Source organism: Lonchura striata, chromosome 1A (genome assembly GCF_050655825.1).
Source record: "Lonchura striata isolate lonStrDom1 chromosome 1A, ASM5065582v1, whole genome shotgun sequence".
Taxonomy (NCBI): domain Eukaryota; kingdom Metazoa; phylum Chordata; class Aves; order Passeriformes; family Estrildidae; genus Lonchura; species Lonchura striata.
Window position 1 is genome coordinate 39,164,449 of NC_140741.1, and position 22,926 is coordinate 39,187,374.

The 22,926-nt window shown below is 39.4% G+C and overlaps 1 protein-coding gene across 1 annotated transcript; it reads left to right on the forward strand.

The window, feature by feature from the left end:
- The first annotated feature begins 348 nt into the window (after positions 1-348).
- On the forward strand, positions 349-20,036 carry LOC146763454 (uncharacterized). The gene is made up of 2 exons (XM_085568588.1): positions 349-4,948; positions 6,751-20,036. Exon 1 carries the CDS (start codon positions 404-406, stop codon positions 1,109-1,111), a length of 708 nt encoding a protein of 235 aa, XP_085424714.1. The 5' UTR covers positions 349-403; the 3' UTR covers positions 1,112-4,948; positions 6,751-20,036.
- The last annotated feature ends 2,890 nt before the right edge of the window (positions 20,037-22,926 follow it).

Genomic DNA, 22,926 nt, shown 5'->3' on the forward strand with positions numbered 1-22,926 from the left:
TGTTACAGGCAAGTGGCAGATCGCCTGCTCGCCGCGCCCCGCGCCATTCGCTCCCGGGGCCGCCGGCCAGCCCCGGCGGGGGCACTGCCGGCCGCTCGCCACCGGAGAGCCGGGGGCAGCCGCTTTCTCGGGGCGGAGCCGTCACAACTCCGGCAACTCGGCGGGGACCCCCGCGGCGGCCCCCGGCCGCGGCGGCCCCCGGCCCTGGCCGCCCCCCGCCCTGGCCGCCCCCCGCCCCGCCGCGCACCCTTCCGCCCGCCCGCGGCGGCGGGGCCGGGGGCCGGGGCGGCGGCGGGGCCGTGCGGGGCGCGGCGGGCCGGCCGGCAGCCAATGGGGCGCGGCCGGGTTCGCGAGGTGAAAGTTCAGCGCCGGGGCAGAGGCTCGCGGGGCCGCGGTGCTGCCGATGGGTGGCCGTAAAATATATTTATTTGCTACTCGCGGCTCTTTTGTCTCTTTGCCCCTCGTCTCCCCCTCCTCGCCCCGTCGCTGCCCCGGGTTACCGGGGCGCTACCCGCTGCCGCGGAGGGCTAAGAACGCAACGGTTGCGGGGTCTGCTCGGTGCGCACCCCGCGGAGCCGGGGGACAGAATTCCCGCGGGCAGCCGCCCTCCACGGCTCCGCGCCCCACGAGCCAACGGGGCGGGAGGGGAACCGCGCGGGACCCGCCGCCACGCGACGCGCCGGCCCGCAAACGAAATCGGGCCCCGCAGGCTCCGGCCGCCCATGGGCTCCACGGGCAGGGGCGCGGAGCCTCGTGGGGCGCAAGCTGCGCGGTCCAGAGACCGCCAGTCCCCCCTCTCCTCGGGCAGGAAGCGCGCACCGGGAGAGAGGCAGCTCCCCCTCAGGCGCCGTCCGCGGTAGCGGACAAATCCTGGTACCGGCGGAAGGCAGCGTGCAGCGCACGTTCTCTGCGGTTAGCCCGCGGCACCGAACCGGCGGGACGGCGCGGTCCGGCCGCGGGCGCCGCCAACTTCGTTGGGCGCCGGGCGACCGCGGCATCCCCCGCCGGCGGGACGGGAGCGGCGGCGCAGGGCGACCCACAGCTCCGGCCCGGCCCGGCCCGGCCCTGCCGTGGGCCGCCGCCGTCGGGCCGTCCGCCATCGCTCCCGTGAGTGCCCGCAGCACTCCCAGCCTTCTCTCCGGGCTGCGCTTTGTTCCACGAACCCCTCGTCCTGTTGAGTGTGGCCTCGCAGGCAGACCCTCTATCTGGTGGGCACAACGTGCCGGGAACAACACAGCGCTTGGCCGCTAATATTACTCGGCGCGACTTGGCAGTTCCACCCAAAATTAAAGCTAAACAAACACACACTTTCCCTACTTTTTTTTTGGGTTGTTTTTTTTTCCAAGGACGACGACGGTATAAAATGTCACTTGGCTTTCTAATGAAAAACGCTGGTGCGTTTTATTTGTTCCTGTTTACGGTTCAAGATTTCATCTGCACAATTGTATTTCTCGCTTGAAATAAACCGCTTTGAAACCATTTTCCTTTAATTAATTTAATGTAATTTCTCTGTGCTGCTGGCAGTGTTAGGTGTCAATACGATTGCTATTTTCTATTAGGATTGTTTAGAAAGCGAACAAGAACACATAACAGACTCGTCTTCGAACTAGGTGCACTCCCTTTCCTCCGTCCGTAGTGCTCCGAGACACTTGGGAAAGGGCAGAAAATGCTGGTTTTAACCGAAGTCAAGTAGAGGAGAATCTGTATTACAACATCAAAGAAAAGGAGACGTTACAAAATTGGTGGAGTTACACCACCATCTGTCGTTAAGCTTCGGGACTACAAAAGTTCAGACGTATAATAAATCTTAATGAGAGATGGCAACTTTCTTTTTTTCCTCTTTCACCTCGAACTCCTGCCGCCCTGGCAGAGTGGATTTCCCGGCGTTGGATAGTCCGGAGTGACAGGCAGCAGACTGCCGATGCCCTTCATAGACGTGTTCGTTCACTGCGCCCTGCCTGGCCAAAGGGTTTCTTCTGGCACCTAAGCAGTTGCTCGTCAAAACACACAGGCACCAACACTTCACAGGACTTTTTGGCCTCAGAAGGTTGCATTAATAAAAAAGAATAAACCAACAAAACTAAAACACCCTTACATATTCAACCCACCCTCTAAAAAGATAATAAATTAGGAAAAAAAACCAACAACAACAACAGGAAAAAAACCCAAACAGATCTTTTATTTTACAGTGTAGGATTCAATTTAGCCCATTTGTATACCTCTTCTGCAGTGCTGCATTCTGAAAAGGAACATATAGAAAACAGAACTTGGAATAATATCTGTGAAGAAGCTGTGGTGGTTTAATACAATCTCTGATTACTCTTAAAACTTTGCTATAAACAAATTCTTAAGCATAAAATTATTCTATATTCCCCAATGTAAACGTGGCACCTTCTTGTCAGATCTCCCCACGAGACTTTAGCCCTTTCTAAATTCTTCAGTTAAATGGCTTGCAAATGCCTGTTTACTATAGTTACTGAAGAATCATAAATAGGAGTGTTTTCTTTGAGATTTTCTGAACGTTGGTGTTCTCAGAGGCCAATTGGTTCTCATGCAAGCAGGGATCTTCATTGAAGTCAACTACAAAAATAATAAGATTTATCATTTTTTAATCATAGTTCCTATTTTTGGACAGGTGTGGTTTAGTCAGTATTGATCCAAATGTGTTGCTGGATGGAATGCTTACCATTAAAGGTTAACTTTCAGGCTGTTTCCATTTCACTGTGGAAATATACAGAACTTTGACTGTCTTCAGGCTGGCATTTCACAAATGCTCACAAACCTTACAAACTTGTAATTAGCACTGGGAATCTTCTAATATAAATCCTGTTTCTAGTCTTTTTTCCGAGGCCTAAAGAAATTTCATTTCCTATATCCTACCAGTAGTTGTTGACTTTAAGGCAATTCTCACTTTTAGTTTGTGGACATGTCAAAATAGAGAAACTCATTTCCTCTGAAGCTCTATGTCCACTCTGCACATTATCTCATAAAATGCAGAATTATGCTGCAGGCAATAAACACCTTCACCATTCCTTTGTCTGTTGTGTTCATTTCATGTTACTAAAAAGAATAATTATGTCTTCTCCATGGTCATCTATTTTCAACTATTGTTGCTATTTTCAACTAAGTTATTTGTATCAACATTAAAAGGTAAGGTTTGTGAATTGGTAAAACAGGTGTTTAACATTCATCTGGTGGAAATAAATTTCATTATACTTTGTCAGCTTTGAGAAATAACTAGGCCATTACAACCAATTGCTGATTTAGGAACACTTGGTAAAAGACTTGTGTCCAAGAATTTGCTGACAATTTCAGTGTTTGCACTGCCTACAGTTTTATATACCTCTAATAAATAATAACTTCATTTTTAAGTAATTGAATAGACATTATAACACCAGAAAAAAATAAAATATCACGTAATTGAGAGCTGCTGGGTGAAAGAAAAATAAATTATGGCTTTCAAAGTTGTCCTGCTTGAGTTAGAACAGATGCTGCCCTAAGCAGCACTGACCAAAATGAGGATTGCACTGTGTCAGATCTATTTCTTTGATAGAGTAACAAAACAACCCCCAAAACCAAACCCCTAGCCCCCCCTCAAAAAATACAACCAAAAAACACAAACAAAAAAAGCCCAACAAAACAGGAAAAAACCCTTAAAATTTTTGTGCAAATCTTGAAACTCAATTCCTCTATTAGAAAATATGTCAAAATTTTTGGGATTATATTTGACATTGTATATAAGAACGACCTTCACATCTTTCTGGATTCTTTTCCTGTTTTGTGCCAAACAGGCCATGCTGACTTTTTGGGTCCTGGTCCCCCAACCATTAGTTGTATATGTGAAAGTCTTATTTAGCCAAAGGTGAGGAAAGTTTTAAGACTGCTAAACCTTTTGGTTAGTTTCCAAAGTATAACCCAGGGAGCAGTATCACAAACATACATAAACAAGTAGCTGTGTGAGTCTCATGAACAGCTCATAACTTCTGAGAAGTTTGGCATGTGACCTGTAAGGTGGTACGAAAATTTAGGCATGTAAATCTAAGATTGTAACCTTTCAAATCCTTGTTTACTTTCCAGGAGTTAACATAGATAAGGTGTCAATAAAATTGCTTAGGGTCCTAATGCACTGTTCCTGAAAATACTCAAAATAGTAACTGTCACATTCAGGATGAAGAGTTTGGTGAGTTTCCTCAGCCTTACCAACTTTTAAAAACTGAGCATCTTCTGTGCAGCTGAGGATTATATTGTAACTAGAGAGAATGCCCAGTCAGTCCTTAGAGAATCCACTGCCCCAAGGCTCCTCTTTCCTGGGTAAACATCCCATCTCCTGCAGTGCATACCCACTCTTCTCCTGCTGCTCCCACTGCTCTTTGAGCCCTGTTCTGCAAAGGGACACTACAGCCCTACTCCAAAGCAACCAAAACCAAGTACCTAGGTATTATCCTGGAAGGTGATTAACTTAGAGCAGTGACCACTGAATTTCACTCCAGAGTTCTGAACTTCCTCAGCCTGATGCAGATGCTATTTTCAAGGTTATGGAGTATATGGGATTGCGTACAGAGGTCAGATAAGCCAAAAAGCAAGTTTAACTACAAAAATGTAGTCCTGACTGTAAAACAATGAGTCTCCACAAGTACCACCCAGGTCTGAAGTCCAGTTTTTCTATCTTGTACTCATTTATTTGCATTTTTCTCCATTATTTCCTCAGAGCAAAACAAGACATAGGGACTTGGAGAAATTTTTCATTAAAGCTGGTAGAATATTCCTGACAGAAGAAATTTTGTCTTTTATTTGTTCTGTTGCTTCTACTCTCCTCTTCCAGCTATAGTACTTTCTCACCCCCCAGGAGAAGGTTGTGTAGAAGTGTCTCTGCCACAAGCTGTGTATGCTCTGGTGGGAAAGACTCACCTCCAGATGATCAGCTCCAGCCATACTCAGAACAAACAAGGTGTGTGGACTGGTAGACGAGTAGAGGAATAGATGAATGGGCTTCTTGTGGTAAAGCAGCAAAAGGTCTCTGATAAATTTGCTCCATTACATATTCACATGGCACACATGAGTTGCCCAAGAGACTACGGTTTAATCTTCCAGAGTGTAAAATCATCTACCAGAACCTGAATTTTGTAGAAGGAACAGTCAGTGTTCTACTTCACAAAAGAAAACAGGATTGTTTCAGTTCTCTTCCACCCTAGATGTCATTCTCAACACTGATATAAGATTATGACTTTGTAATACCAAAAAGAGCATACAGTTATTTTCTAGCTTTTTCCTTTTAAGACAAGATTACTTACATTTAGAGAAACACGAGTAACCAAACAACAGTTACAACTGTGTCCAATTTTTTCCTTCAGTAACACAGACACATGGACCACATTAAAGATGAAAAATTCAGTTCAGTTTCATGACATTTACACATGCATTGCAAGATTCTGAGAATTCTAGAAATTTTGTCAGTATTTAGGATTAAGGGACAGAGCTGTCTTTTAAAAAAACATTTCTATGTTATACACACAAGTTAGCATGTATTAAGTAGTCATCTTTCCACCCACAAGCACTTTAATAGAATTCATGGGTTTGGGAAGTAAATTGAAAGCAGACTGTGGATATGGTTAGATACAGGAGTTTTACACTAGTTAAACACTGAATAAACAAGCTCCTTTTTAAAGTTTAATTAATAGGACTTCAGGGACACAACCTCAGGACAATGTATTTTGAAGGCAATAGAGATGCTGGCTTGTAGATGTGAACTACAGAGTTATGTGATTCAGGAGCAGCAAAGTAACTTAATTTTCCAAATTTGTATAAACATATAATCAAATAAATACTGCTTGTTTCCTTAGCATTCCACTTTTCACTTTTCTTCAACAGAAAAACCTGGTTTTTACTGCTACAGCTACACAACCAACACAGTTAGGAGGAGATACAGAGAAATTTAGGATAAGGTGCCATCTAAACAAGTGGATATCAAAGTGCTGAACTGTAGATTGTCAGTTATTTCACTCATTGTGTAAGAAACAAAGCAGCAGGCAAAGAAAAGTGACTCAGAAAAACAGTATTTCTTAGAACAAATTATTTGCAAGGAGAAGCACTAGATGTTTAACCATTTCATACCTAGTTGTTAAAAAGGAAAAAAAAGAGTTTTAGAATACATTATTTTTATTTGCACAGTCTAATTTTTTGGTGCAGAGTCAAATTTTTTATTTGCACAGTCTGCTTTTTGTCTTTATTTGCACAGTCTAATTTTTCTTTTCATGATAAAAAACTTCAACTACTCTCACATCCTTCTAGTAATTCACTGTTACTGACTGCAGCTGAACGATGGACTGTGCTAGCTCCTGAGATCCATATTCCTGCATGAGGCTCCACCTGAAGCTCAATCTAGTATTTGGAAAGTATGTTGAGGCAGCCGCTTGAACCATTTGCACCTTCTTACATCACTCCAGCCATTTGGTAATTTTTTGTGCCTTTGCTGGAGGAGTCTTTGTGCCTTTTTTGTGCCTTTGCTTTGTCCCAGAAATCTGGCAGTGAGTACCTTAGCTGTAGGAGAGGGGTCAACATTTTCTCATCAAAGGAAAGATTCTTCATTCCATGAGCATCTTTTATTTGTCAGACTTTCAGAAGTTACCACTTTAAGAAATAAGTCAGCACCTATTCAAGAAACAAGATTATCAAAAGGGTATAGCTGAATGTTGAATATTTGGTCTTGAAAAGTGCTTAAATGGATGCTGACTTCTTAAAAATCTCTTCCAGGTACACATATAAAATTCTGGCATTCTCTTTTATTGAAAATCTACCACTACAGCACCATGCTGCACTACATGGATGCCCAGAAAACCTTTATTTTGGACCTACTCCAAATCCATGTGGAAGAAAGGAAAATAAGTAAGTGCCCATTTGAAGAATTACCTTTGCAGCAGATATGTCTGCATACTTCTTACAGTAATTTATTGAGTTTAACATAACAGGTGAACTGGTAATAAAGGTTTAAGAGGGATTATTCCAGGAGACAACTGCTAGTTTATTAATGGATTTCAATGGGAGCTGGTTTGGGCCTAATACAAGTATTACCTGAAAGGTTGCCCAATGCAAGCATTACTTAAAACCTACAAAACATTGCCGGTTTTGCTGTGACTATCACAAGCTAACTACAAAGCATATGGAGACAAATAATTAAAATACAAAAGTATTCAATAAATAGTAACAATAAATCAGTAAGGTATGCTTCTTATATTCTTTGTATTTATATGAAATTAAATTTATGTTATAGTAGTCTGTGTATCACAGATCACTTAAAATGTGCAATTTAATGTAGAAATAGGAAAATAGTTTGGCATTTCAAACATTACACAAATAGAACTTATTTTTTTCAAAATTAAGCTTTGACTTCTTTTTGGGGAGGCATGTTTTAAAGGACTTAAAATATTGTGGAGCTTTAAAATAGTTAACTATCAAAGCAACCTGGAACACCTTCTGCACTATCCTTTGCTAATAACTCCCTATACCCATATTGATACCAATGGATTTGTAAGCAACTCTCATATGACAATTCAGTAGTAAAATAAACCTCATACCAGAAGAGAAACACTCATCCTGAATAATATTCAGGTACCGATAGCAAAAAAAAAAAAAAAAAAAAAAAAAGACCAAATTCTGTACTGTACATCAGTGTCAGGAACCTAAGTACTGAACAAGTGTAATTGATAATGTTCATTTATTAAATGACTTCGTCTTAGTTGTCCAAAAAGCTGATGGGAATGTTTATATGACTGAATTTTCAAAGTCAATGTTGTAATCTCCTTAGAAAAAATGTAGAGCGGGTGAGCAGAATTGTAGGCACTTCCTTGGCAATCTATCTTATGAATGATGTGGTATCTTTAGGTTTCTTAAATTCTTAGATGAGATAGGAGATTCATGTTGATGCTTTGAATCCCTGTAATGCCTTCAAATTGAGTGTAGGGAATGAGACATACTAATTTTCAAAATTGAAGACTTAGTTTGGCTAATATGTGCTATAACCACCAAGTAGAAGAATGACATCTTTATTTACAAATGTTGACAAATTGCAAAGAAACACTAAAACATGTATGTCCTAATGGAGCAACAGAGGTTGTCCACTGCAGAATATCAAATCATACTGTTTGGCAGTACTTTAAGTATCTAGCTGTAGCAATGGAGGGAGAATGATTGTTTTAAAACTAGGACAATCAACACAAGCATAAAAAAATAGCATTCACCACTGCCCCTTCGAACAAATGCAATAGAATTTAAAGGGAAAGTTATTCTTAACAGAAATAATTTTTTAATTTAGATAGTTTTATCCACTGTAAGATAGAGTTAGGGGACAGCATCATATATGCAAAATGTGATCACAAAATTAAAAAGATAGAGCAGAATTATTTGATCACAGCACATGATGAATAAACAGTTTTCATTTTTACAGCAATAGAAGTGGACAATAAATAGTAGCTACAAAAGCTAGAGATTTTAAAATAAATAGACATAGATAACTAATCTTCAAGAAACTTTAAAGAGTTGGATGATGTTTTGCTTTAACACAAATATAGATTTCCAGTAAATCTAAGAAAAAAAAATGAAGTTCTAAAAGAATGGAAGAATGCAAAATCTCTAACTGTATTTCTAAATGGTAGACAGGACAGCATGGACAGGCTTGTCAATCTGATATCAGTACCAAACAATGAATGAAATACTGGCTAAAGTGATACATGGGGGAAAAGGAATGCAAAACATGGAGAGGATGTTTGCTGGAAGGGAAGGGGTGTAAGACAAAAAAATTGTGTTGGAAAAGACCCAGCACTCTTAAAAAACCTACAGGGATCTGGATAGATAATCAACCAAACAAAATTCTTGCTCAGGCATCAGTGCTAGCTGTGATCACAAGGAATGTGTGTCTGCAGTTGTAGAGAGATGGTTAAAACTTGGAAAAGGTTAATGGAAGGGTAATAAGAATTCAAGTACATTTAAAAAACCTTTATCACAATATCTGCAATATGTTTTGATAATAGTGAGGTCTTCACTGTAGTGGACAACCTGTAAAATATTCCAAAGGATTGCATCTGCAGTGAGACAAATCCAGACTAAAGCCTAGAGGAACAATTTTAACTGCAAGATTATTCTGGACAGTGAGAATATTCTGGAATTATTTCTTACATGCTGTCAAGGGTTCCCCATCATAATTGATTTTTAAAGTGTGGATATTTTCCTAGGAATACACTAATACAAAATGAAAAAAAAATATTCAGAAAAAATGCACAGTCTAGGTGGTGCAGGTGTTAAGGCTCCATGACCACAAAAGCCAGGTCTGACTTTCCAGTCTATGAGCAGTGTTGAGTGAGAATTGTCATCATGAGGTGCTTATCACCCCATGAAGATAAATGGGACCATGCATAGTATTCCTTATGGCTGCTCTTTAAGACAGTTTAAAAATTCTGGAACACTGTTGTATTTTATTTCATGAAGGAAGATACATGAATAAACAGAAAATAAATATTTCTAAAAAGAAGTGTGTTGTTGTTTGTTACTATTATGAATATTTAAGGTGTCTATGTCAATAGCAGTTAACACTTGCAAGCTGAGAACACTTTTGTACTACACACTGCAAAAAGTCTATTTCAGTTAAGTTTCCAATGGATCATATAACACAATTTGAAGAAAAGAGTAATTGTAGTTGGGAAAATATGTAGTCATAGCTGTTGAAGGTACACATCATAGTACTTGGAAACACTTGTCCACTAATTCATGTGGCATGTGTCACTTTACTACAGCATGGAAAAATTCTGGGTGCAAATCTTAGCTGGATTCTGTTTTGTAATTATTCTCTATCTTTTAGTAATGTGCTGAAGCAAGTGGGAAGACACAAATATAATTACTGACAGCACATTTGCAAGTATTTAGTGCTTCTTTTTGTTAAACAATTTTTTATGATGTAAAATTTACAGGGTTTGGTAGTCCACAAAATATCTGTGCAGCAGTAATGATGTTGGTTTTGTATTTGACCTCTCTGTAATATTGCAGCTGAGAGGAAAATTTTGCAATGGAACACAGGATCTAACGTCTCTGGTAAAATAAAGGGATGTTCCTCACAGACTAAGTTTACAGGTATTAAAGAAATGTACAATTATTTCATCCTCCCACCCCTACCCTACCCCACCCCCCATTCTCCATTCTCTTATCAATTTAGAGTGAAGACTTGAGGGCTGAGTGCAAAAAGCTTCGTTTGAACTAGCCTGAGCAACTTCTGTGTTCATCATTTTCTTAATTGCTTTTCACTGTCTTGTCCAAGGAAGACTTTGCAAGGCATAGCTGCATGGGCTATGATGTAATGAGATCCTATTAGTTAAACAAGACCAGACCTCAAGCTTAAGCAAAATAAATTCAGATAAAGTCTCTGCCCCTTGACCCAGCTATTTTTCAGCCTTTGAACAGTAAAGAAACTTGGAATCTGGTCACAGATGCCAGTTTGAAAATTCCCCTGGCTGAAGGGAGACTGTCAAACACTGTAAAACCAGAGGAGCTGGTTCCTAATGCTTTCTGCCTTGTCCTGAAAAGCTTCTTAAGGGAGAAAAAGAGCTGAGAAATTCAAAGGGAAGATGAACTGTATCTTTATTGTGGTGATTTCTGGCCAGAATATGGTCCCACAGGGCCAAAACCAGCATCACAAATTACAATCATATAGAGCTAACAAACTTACTTTTTATTGTAACTTCAGCTGAGGAGCAAAACAAGTCAGGATAGAGCAGACTATGAAAGAAGAAACTATAACTAGTTCAGAAAGACCATGCAGCATTTCCTATGAGCATATTTTTGAAGAGGAACAAACATGCCCTTCTATGAGTCTTTTTAGAAAATCTGTATTGTTTGTTCCCAAAAAACCTATAATAATAAATATATTTACATATATATGCAATTTCCATATAAAAATGCAAATATCCATAATAACACATATATCATAAATACATTTGAATAACACTGGAGAAAATAAGGATTACAAAATAGAAATAAAGTATCACATATCATGTATACAGCATTTTTAGTAAGAAGTTCAATTAACCTATCCTTCTCTGACTGCTGAAGGTTTCTTTCTATTCTCATTACTTAATGCTTCATTTGAGACAAGTTGGAGGGATAATGAATCAGCGATATCTTAAGATTGTATACAGTCTCCTTATTTTAAAGATGGGACAGGATATTTCTACTCAGTATACCTGTAAAGTCTGTAATTTTGTACACTACTAGCTCAAATAGCATCTTTGGCTAAATACCAAATCTTACAGCTTAAGAGGTTTTTTAACAGAACTTTAAATTTTATATCTACTTTTAAATTAAATCTCATCATATTATTAACTACTTTAACTAAGATGTGAGAAAGGTTGTTCTAACCAATAGCTGGGATTCAGGACAACTAATCTTAGCTCTGAAACTGTTACTTTGCAACCTACTTTGCAGAAAAAAATAGTTTGAGTAGATTTAATTGGAAGTTTTAGAATTGCAATGATAATTTAAAGCTATTTAACCCAGTCATTGTGTATGTTCTCATAATATACGTATTATTACAGTATCAGTGATGGGTTAATGTAGAACAAAGGAAAAGCAATTCATCTTCACATAGCAAGTTCTTGAACTATGGCATTCGATACCAGGATTATATTGACTACCTTTACTTTGAAAGGTCTTATCAACAGCAATGTGCAAATTTATAACTGGTTGAAGGAAGGTGACCACCTTCCTTATTTATCTCTGTGGTATTCAGATATGCATCTTGCCAAGATGTGCCTGAGAATTTTATCATTCTTATGGGAATATATTTTGAAAGAATCTTCCTCCATGGACTGAACATTATGGTCCAGGTGATTCAGTGTTCATATTTGAAAACAAAACAATGACTGGAGAAATGGTCATTACCAACATCAGGTAATCAAATCCCTTGTAAACAGTAACGAGTTTACTCTAGAAAATATATTTAACATAGCTAAATATCTAAGAACTAGCATTTCAGCCTGTAATTAAGAGAGTTCTGGGAACCAGTACTTCTCAAAAAGAGTTGAGGATCAGAGTTCATAGTCATCTGGGTATAATTTCCCAATGTGACATAGTGCACAAAATGTCTAATATGAGCTTAATAAATAGGTATCAGAGGAATAATGAATGAAGATAGGTGTCGAAAGTTATTATGTTACTGTTGTATTTAGCACTGATGAAATCATTACCGCAATATTTTGTCCAGAGTTGGGGTCCATGGTTCAGGAATATTGTTGAAGAAGTTCAGAGAGGAGTCACAAGCCTGACTTAGGGACTGTTAATCATGATTCAGGGTAAAAGATTCAAAGTGCTCAATCTGCTTAGTTTATCAGCCCAGAATACTAAAGATTGATTTGGACCTAACCTCTAAGCTGTTACCATGGGGAATTAAACAGATTTGATTATGAACTCTTAAATCTATCAAAACCATGAAATTAGCAATATAAGGAGGTAAAATAGAAGGAAAATCTGGACAAAACCATTCTAGAAATAAAGATGCATAGTTTTGCAAACTGAAATTAGCAACTTTCTACGGTCTATGGCAGATAACCTTCTCAATAGAAATCTTTCAATGTTTTTCTAAAAGATAGTCTGAAGCTCAAATAAGAATTAACATAGATAGCTCTATCAGCTTCCTTTATACAGTGGCACTTCTGGTTTTATCATCTGCAATATTTTGAAAAGATCAGGTTGAAATATTCAGTTTTGGGACCTTACAACCATCAAAATAGAGGCCTTCAAATGTACCTGTATAAAACATATGAATCTAAGGAAGAGAAAGAGTCCTCACTGATAGCATATTTTTGTCAGAACAAGACTTTAAGGAGATACTACTCTATTAATAGGTTTTTTTTAAATTCTAGACCAAAAAAAAACCCCAAAACCAGAAAAAAATCCAAGAAACTCCAAAGTTATAGATATGGCACTGGAAGTTGTTTTACAAACATTAGATTAGTTTGTTAAGTATAAATTATTAATAACTGTATAAATTATTAATAACTGTAAGTAAAACTTCAGATTTTTGTATTACCTACCAGCAAAAAATCTCATAGGAAACAATTAATGAGTCACATCACTCAGAAATCCTGAGAATTCGTTAATTTTATTATTTGTTTTATATAGAGACCAAATTGAGGGACAAAGAGTGATAAAGATCAAAGAGGAATTCTGGAAAGGAAACTATAATTTTGAGATGTCTTCCTGGGCTTTAACTATTTTTTTTTTTTTTAAACTAGGCAAGCTGGAAAGATTCTGGAAGGTGCTATTCATGTTCATGTGTCAGTATCAACCCAGTGCTGCTGTGTCCAGCAGGAACACACACTGATGCTGAAAGTACTATCTCTTTCCAACAATATGCAGAAAGTAAAGTCCTGAGAATTTACTCTGTAATTTATCCTCACTGCACTCATGTAAAGGAGAGGTGATATTGACTTTGGTGTCTTCTCAAAATTCCAGTTTAGAGCATTAGTTTATTTTTAAACCCCTTGAATTTCTCTATTGATGACACTTTTCATAAACCTCCTTACAAAAAAACAAATCAGTAGTACTACAACAGAAAACTTTTAAATGTAGTAGTAGGTGTACTAAATGAACCAAACTGCAGAGCAATATAATATACTTTCAACTTTATAAAATTTTTGTAAAGATCCTTGCAGGAAATCAATTAATGGTACATCAGTGATTTGAAAGGGGTACAAATAAAAATAAATTAATAAATTATATTTTTATGCCGGGTTGTTCTGTGCCTGCAAATCTAAAATAAACTTTTATGCCTTTTTGTAGAAAATTTCAGAATTGACTTCATTATATCAAATGTCCATTCTTATGGTTATGTTATGGTTGGAAGATAAATTTAAAGATAAATTATGAAAATGACATAACAAATTAAGCAACAATCAGCTTCCTGCACATAAAGCAGTTTTTCTTTAAAAGAAAATATCCAATATGTCCCATCTGTTACTAGCACTGAAAAAAATCAACATAAAATGAACCAACAGTATTTTGGCCTTTGATCTTTTGGATGCTTTATGACAGAGGTCATGAAGCATGTAATTATTATTTGATATCAAGACAGCTCGAACTAACCTCATATTCCTAAAGGCAGAGAGAGCCTTCATTGCAAGTAAAAATCTGCTTGTGTGGAATAAATAACCCTACCATTGGAAAGAAATCCCTTTTCTCTCAGTTTAATCCCAGCTTTTGAAAAGTTCTTAGTAGTTCAGTAATGAAAAACATCATATTGAAATTCACCAGATCACAGGCATTTCCTGTTTGTTTCTGAAAGCTGTAGTTATGATTTGTAAATCACATCATCACTTAGGTTCTGCTACTTTTAATTGTAGCATTTTTCATTCCTTATGCTCCTCTTCATCAATGGAGGTCAGCTCAAGATGGCTCTATGTTTTGGCTGCTGAGGCTCAGAAAAATTTGTAAGGCCTGTAATTCTGACATTTCATTCCTGACATTGATATGAAACAGCCTACATTTGATGAGCTTCAGAAAATACAGAAGAGAAAAGTACACACTTGGATTTTCTTTTCTCCAACAGGCCATATTGAATAAGACTGGGTTTTGGTTTTTTACCTCCTTGAACAGAAAATTTCCAGGAATATCAGTGTTTCCTTTTCTTCTTTTAAACATTTAAAAAGTTTTACTGTAAATTGCCCAGCAGGAATGATGGGCACATCATGATTAAAACACCTTATTTTTATGTATACAGCGGACAATCATTTGCAGCAGGCACCGTACATATATATTGTGAAAAACAGGCACACAATAGAAGTTCCTTCACAAAAGAAATGTACTTTTCCGAAAGAGTGATGTACCTGAAATACCATGTAACAAAAATATAGCAGCTAGACTAAGAACGTCAGAACCAGGTCACACAGAACCATGACCAATAATTCAGCATTTTGAGTACAGGAACAAGAAAAGAAGACAATACATAAGCTTCATAATGAAAAACATAACAGAATAAACAGAGAAGAATCTTTAACTGGCAACACTTGGAGCTGAAAGGCAGCTCAAAGGGAGATGAGCCAGGTTTTGTGCATGCCCTCACAGGATCAGGTAGCTCATAGAATGGTCTGTGTCTGAAAAAAGTTATGTGAATCTGCTGCCCAGACAGAGGACAGATTCTGTTTTCAGGCAGCCCTTGCACTGGTTTCCCCACCACTGAAATGAAAAACTAACAATAAACACAAATTTGAGAATCAGGAGGTTTTTTTTCTAGTAGCATGCCACTTTTACTCTTTTCAGTGTCTTCATGTTAGATTTAACCTCTGTTACTATCCAATGTGGCCAAACACTTCTTTGCTGAACTCAACTTTTTGCTCTATTTATCACTATGCCTTAATGGTGCAGCATGATTATTTCTCTGCTTTTTAAATTTTGGACTTAAAATAATAAAGATGACCATTCAGATTTCTGAGTACTTAGCCAGAATTTTATAGACAGATATTGTATTAGATATGACAAGCACAATCAGCTCCATGCCTTGCGTCCAGCTGGATGCTCCAAACTAGACCTGAAGCTCAAGGCAGCATGTAAGGTGTGCAGAGTGAGCTCCCACACAGACCAGAGCCTTGAGCTGACAGGAGGGCAGCATAGGTGTACCCAGAAGCTGAGGTGCTGTGCAGTCAGGGCTACACTTAACTCTTCTGTTTCTGCAAATTCTGAATTTGCCACCACCTTGGCATTTTAAAGAGATTCTTAGGATCTGAGGGAGGTTTCTATTGCCCTTTTGTTCTGCATACATGCACAAAGTATAGGGACAGACCCATCTAGTTTACAAAAATCCAGGCTACAAGGCACTGACTGTGAATCATATATATAATAATTTGTCTAGTGCATGGGCAATAAAGTCCTACACAAGTGAGCAAGCAAAGTTAAACATTTTCATAACTGAGACAGAAAAAAGTTAGGAGATTTTTTGGAATAAAAGCTTAGTTCCACTGACTTGGACAGATAATTCTGGCACTGGGGACATCATCACTACTTCACGATTCAGTGTTCCTTCTTCATAAGAAGGAAAGGGAAAGACAATGTACAGTATGGCAGAGGATCAGGTATCAATCTCATGCAGAGCTATGAAATTATGAACAAAATTACACAATTGGATATAAATATTTCATTCTGTAATGAAATTATATAGGTAAGGTATGCAAAGTATGGTATATTATAATAATTATTATAACCAGAAGGAATTAAAATAAAAAGACAATATTTCTGAAAAAATCTACCATCATTATTACCTAGACAAGACAGCTCTCTTTTATACAAAGTCCACCTTTGGCACACTAGTATAAATTAAGGTGAAAGCCCCTGAAAATATTAGACATGCTATTAAAATCTGCTGCACAATGCACAACACAGTAAAATATGTCTTAGAGTCATGGGGAGAATGTAGCAATAGAAGTTCTTTCATATATATTACATCTTCTGAGCAGTCTAGCATTAATTGGTGCAACTTCTTGAGTTCCCACAAATCTTCAGAGGGATGCTTTATTCTACTATGCAAGCTGTTAGAAAATAAAAATAATAGTAAGAAATGTGTACACCCTCTGTATTTGAGTCTGTGTAATGGTTGATCTCAATATGGAGTGTGTGTGATGCATAAGAAGCACATGGCTTTATGCCAGATTTATCTTCTCTTGGAATTGGGGTTGACCCAAACATCAAGTTAAAATAACTTGTCCTTCATGTAAGTTGCATTTGGTCTAGCTACAACTAAAAATTAAACTGAGGGAACCATTGCTTTCTGAACAAAATACGTTGGACTCATCTTTATCTACCTCCTAAAACAATTTTTTTTTTCGTTATCTAAGTTCCAAATATCCGAGAATGTCAGATGACCTCAGGCTTCTTTAAAGAGGTCAATCCTGGGGTCTCATGATTAGAATAAGTTGAGTCTCATGATTAAAATAAGTAATGATCTGAAAGACCAATGTAAAGTCCGTAGAAATCAAAAGACATCTATTGACTTCAGGGAATTTTAGATCAGACTCTGGAGTAACTTGGGGGTATAATTCCTCTTGTACATCACTTCATCCATCTGCTCAGCAACTACAACTACCTACACATTTTGTGACACATAAGAGTCAGTCAAGTAACTCCCACTGCATTTTCCTCTTTCATCCTGTAAATTCCTTCATTAGTGATAAGCCTCTGTACCTTGGCATCCATGTACCAGCTGAAGGGAGTAACCTGTTTGTAAACCAGATGCTTTGACATACTTGGAACTTGGAAGGGAGGCAGCAGTACTTGGCAAACAAACTTGTAATAAGTGCACTGTGCTTGAAATGTTTATAATTTGTTCTTGAAAAATATGCTGAGAAGATGGGCACTAGACATCCTGCTCAACTTTGAAGTTGAAGTTTGAAGGTGGGTATCCTGAATACCTCCCAAAGAACATTTGAAAAAAAAAAAAACCAGTCTGGTGCTCTATAGAGTAAAGAATGTGCTTGAGGAGAGGGGGCAGAGAATGCTACTAAGTCCCACTGTCATGCAGTCTGCAGATAAATTACCAAGGCCCAGAGAAAGGCAGCTCCATTTATGAAGCAAGAAGTTCATATGAAACCCTCCTAATTTTCTGGTTGATCTTTAATAGGAAGCACACAGGTATACCAAACATCCCTTCCAATCCATGTGAACACTTTCAAGCTAGCAACGCACTCAAAATTTAGGCACATCTGTAAACAGAAAAGGAGTCTCATTTTCTGCCTCTTTCTCTCTTAAAAGTGGACATATAAAGAAGGAGTTACTTTGTTCAGCTAACATGTATGTGAGCATACGTCTGAGATGCCTACTTATGATCCACAAAGAGCAATTACCAAGGAAAGCTCAACATCTGGAGGTCCTCCAGGACATGGGATGATCAAGGAGGAAAAAACTCTCAGGTGCTCAAAAATGTGAAGAGCTGAAGGTTTCTTCCTTTTGATGGTACCATTGTTCTGTGAACAAAGAACTGCAGGTATGGAGGGTAACCTGAACAATTTTCTGAAATCAGGCTCAGCAAACTTACTGACATTTAGAATTTGGCTAAATAAAAAGGGGAAAAGGCATGGTACTTTCATAGCTTTGATCATTATGAACAAAGGAATTCAGCTCAATGCAGATCTCAAGCTGGCACGAGATGCTACCATATAAAGGGGAGTTGAGGGAAGTTCAAAACCCTCAGGAATATTACATCCAGTTCATCCTCCATCCAGTTCCATCCATCCACCTCCTATCAACTCCATTTCTTTTCTCTTTGTACCTACCTTTACTGCTTTGCACTCTTTCAATGACAGAAGTCCTGCCTTTCCTGTAAGTCTGTAACAATCAGCGTGAGCCAGAAAGGGGAGAGATACATGGAGCTTGCATGGCAAGTGACTATCCAGACAGGAGATACCTCCTCAACAAGAAAGGTTGAGCAGGGGTCTGTCTTTGAAGATGCTGTGAAGCTCTAGAGGCAGGTGGAAGGCAGGAACCTGGCAGGAGCAAGGTGAGTTGGCTGAGGCTGACTTGGTGGGCAAAGAATAAATGGGTCCAGAGGGCTTCTCTTAGAAGGTAACTGGCAGGATCTGGGGTAGGGCAAGGTTGGAAGACTGGACTGAGGCATGTTAGCTAGACCTTGAAATGAAGGTTCATCAAGGAGAAACAGACTCTTGTACTCCAGGAATGGTCAGTGTGGCTGAAGGTTGGGGACAAATCCCACTTTAAAAATAAAGAGCTAAACTGCAGTGATTCGGGAATCACTGCCTTAGAGTCTAAGTCAAAAGATAGATAAGATGCAAAGAGCCAAGGAAAAAGATACCTAGGGATTAACAGTTGCATAAAAAGCAAAATAATAATATCACAAAAAAAAAAAAAATCTGTGTTAAATTAAGTTTGGGATTAGTTTCAGTGATACCTAGTGGGATTACATGAATAAAAATAAATACACAAGGTAGAAACTTAAAATAGCAAATGGAGCATAAAACTGGGAAGAATGAATACAGAATAGAAAGGGCTGAGGAAAAAAGTGGAGAAAGAAAAGAGAAGAGCAAGCATAATTTTTAAAGGAGACAAATTAGATGCAGGAAAAAAGACATTTAATTGATTATTTTCTGTTGATGGTTTAAATAAACAAAACCATATTTGATATTGATAATGCTTGTAAAGGCTCAACTTAGAATATATTAAAGAAAGTATATTCAGCTTCCTTGGATTAGTAAGGCAGCAAGATTTGCATTTAAAATAAGTGTCCAGATCCTGCACCCTCTCAGGCAGGGTTAAACCAAACCAGAAAAAATGGCAGGGTCAGGGCCAAGGCAGCTGCCTGCACGCCTGTTATGTCTGTCATTGTTTGTTTTGTGTTTCTGGACTTGTAAGCCCTTCAGGCCTGGAGCACTCCCCATGGGGTCTGGCCAACCTCCACTGCCTTTGGTGGGCACTGAGGAAGGCTTTGTTTGTCCAGCATTTGGATCAGAGAGCCAGGGCCTGGCTGAGACTTGTAAGTTGTAGATGTAATAGCAGCAAAATATTATACACTTTCATTGAGATATGGCTGTGCTTGAATGCTTTTTCTGATACTGAGACTCCGTGCAGACATAAAGTTGCGTCCGTGTACATCAAGAGAGTATTGGCCTCTTTGACACCACTATGATTGGTATGATTGTGATTCCACCCAGGACATGTGAAAAGGCAGTTTAAAACCTGCTTCTAAAAGCACGTATGTTTATTCTCTCAGTTGTGGTGACAGGAGCTCTGCTGGCACTGGCACTATGGAGCAGCACTCAGAGGAGCGTGTCCAGTGGCCCTTTTGGTGAACGAAGATGAATTGCTGCAATGTTCCCACGTGCCAAGAACAAGTACTACAAAGGCAGAGAAGAGCTGTGAAAGGTGCTGGAGAAACTCTGCCAACACCCGCACCCTGGCGCCGGGAAACGCTGCATTCGCACGGGAAGGCGCAGTAAACCCGTCCCGGTTTACTCCCTAAATTCAATGACCTGCTGAGGAGTTCGGGTTAGGGTGGAGCGAGAATGCCACCCACTCCGCCGGGCCCCGCTGCCCCGGGCCCTCAGCGCTGCCCCGGGCCCTCAGCGCTGCCCCGGGCGCTCATCGCGGGCAGCGCGGCGCTCCGGCGCCCCCGCGTGGCCGACGGCGGAGCAGGGCGGCGGGCGGGCGAGAGCCGCCCCGGCCCTGCCCCACGTTCCGTGTCCGCGCCCTGCCAGCGCAGAGGGGCGGTACGCGGTTTGGGCCTGAGCGCGGCATGCAGGGGAAACGTTCCGAGATTCAACAGCACTGAACAGGAGGACCCTTATTTGGTTTTGTTTTGTTTGGGTTTGAGGTTGAGCTGTTGCTGTTGTCTGTTTTGTGCAGAATTAGCACAGAAGCGTACGGCGGGCGGATGCTGCTGGCGGGCTGTGCCGCAGTGTGGTCCTCGCGCAGCCCCGGGATGCGCCGCTCCCTGCGCAGGGAACCCCCGGACATTGGCGCAGCTTCGCGTGGAGGAGGTTCGGAGCAGCCCGTGGTGCCTGGAGTGCAGCAGGCCAAACTCAGCTTCTTTGTCGACTCTTGCTTTGTTTGGGGTTTTTTCCCCCCAAACTCTGTATTCTCAGGACATATCTTTTAGGGCCATTGGGTGCAACATTTCTTTTAACATTGTGCCAGAGATCAGGCATTACTTCTAAAATGTTACAAATCTAGAGAATTAATCTCAACGTAAATTTTTACTTCTGGAATTGGAAGAGTCTTGATGTGAATCAGGTCTGTGCCACCTTATTGGGTGTTTCATCTTGAAGCCTTGGACATAACGTGGTATAATTTGGGCAGTTTCTTTCCATTCTGTTTATTGGAGTGTCTGAATAAAGTCTGTCAGAAAAGCTAGGAGTAAGCAAAATGCTTGATGGAAGGGTGACCTGTTATTTTATGATGCATCTGCAAAAAGAGTAGCAAAATTTCATAGTGCAGCCTTTTTGGTCCAGCTTTCCCTTTTTGGTCCAGCTTTCCCCCTTCCTTTGTGGCAATTACCATCTGAGGATAGTATCAACCTCCTCTTCACAGTTAGGGCATGCAGAAAATCCTGAGGACAGCTGGTTAAAGAACCAGAGGGCCCAAAATAGTCTTGCAGTCTCTATTCTTGGACCTTTAGAGTTGAAACTTAAAGTCTAAGTTCCTACTGCTGGAAGTATATTTCAAGCATAACTCCCTGTGTGCAAATATGTACTATGTTAAGTGTAATTCAAGGTTGCCTGTACTGGGGTTTTTTAGGCTTTTTTTCTTCTTTTTTTTTTTTTTTTTTTTCCTTCTTGTAATTTTTCTACTTCTAAGGTGTATTTTGTGGCTATGCTCCTAATCTGTGTTCTGAATTTAGGAAAGCACACTGCAATGCTCTTGCATTTGAGCAATGCTCTCAGGCACTTGGTGTGATTCTTGGTGTGCCCTACACAGGGGCAGGAGTTGGACTCAATCTTGATGTATCCCTTCCAACTCAACATGTTCTATGATTCTATGAAAATAAAACTTCTGTGAGTTGAGTGATAAATTTCCTCTGCACCCAGGAAATTCAGATCCCATTGAAGGCAATGGCAGAAATTCTAGTATTTTCAAGAGTGCAAGAAATTCCTGATATCCTTCACTTATACAAAATTGCTCATTGAGAGTGACAAACATTGCAGAGTTTTAGAGCTCTTCTTGGAAATAAATTGTTCAGAAACCCAGAGGTATTTATGTGGTCCTGTGTATTATTTCAACTAATGAATCAGCTTTGAGACTGTAGGAAAAGGCTTTACATGCTTGATCCTAAGGTTAAAGTCAATGTATAGTAATATAAAAGCCATATACTATCATATACTATATATATATAGTTTATGAACAAAGCCACTTTTTCATAGAAATTGAAAAATGCATAAGTTTCATATCAGAAAAAAAGTTCAAACACTGCAAGCCAAAAGAGAAAGAACCAATACCATGTATTGCCTCCAAGTGGAAGACTAGGACCTGTCACATTCTGGAATTTAGTGATAACCCATCTTGCATATCTGAACATCTGCACACTACTTAGAGTTGGCATTAGCTGAGTCACTTGCTACTTTCAGTTATAACTCCCTCACAGAGAAGGTATATTAGAAAAATCAATAGAGAAATCAATACATTTTACCCAAGTTATCAGATCTGCTCCGGATGCTTAAGTTGCTAAATACTATTTGATTCAAATAAAACGGATCTCACATCCTTTCTAATAAATTGAGAATTGGCATATCTTTCTCTTTCCTCCCTTCACCATTCCCAGTTGAGAAACATTTGCACTCTGGCACCAATTTATATGGAATTTCAATGTGGTTTTGAAATAAAATTGATTAACATTTTCTCTTCTGAAAAACTGTCTTTACATCATCCCAAAGATTATGGGAAATTAGATTGTATAAATAAATGCTTTTAGTTTATTTCCCAAATTAAGTACTAATGCAGCATAATGAGGGGTTGCACAAGGGATCTCTAGGAGTACTTGGAAAAAGCAACAGTCAGTGAAGCAGAAAAACGAGGGAACAAAGACTGGATTTCACAGTAAACTGTTTTTAGAATTTCATCTCTAGATATTACATTGATATTTTATGTGCATACAAATGATGTTCCATGGGAACACTATGGGGTAAATTAACAGTGCATTGCATATGCATTTAAGCATGCAAACAACAAAAATAGCAGATAAGTATGAAGAAATTGTGTCCCTAAACCACCATGTATTTAACTCATTGATAAACAGGAACATCAGGAAAGAATTTTAGGACATACTACATTTTGCAGGAAGACACATAGCTTTTGCTAAAGGTGCTGGTGATGCTCTGATTTTTGGTAAAGTCCTTACTCAATTCTCATATAACAGCATTAACCTTTAGTGTCAGACTGATTTTTTTTTTTTTTTTT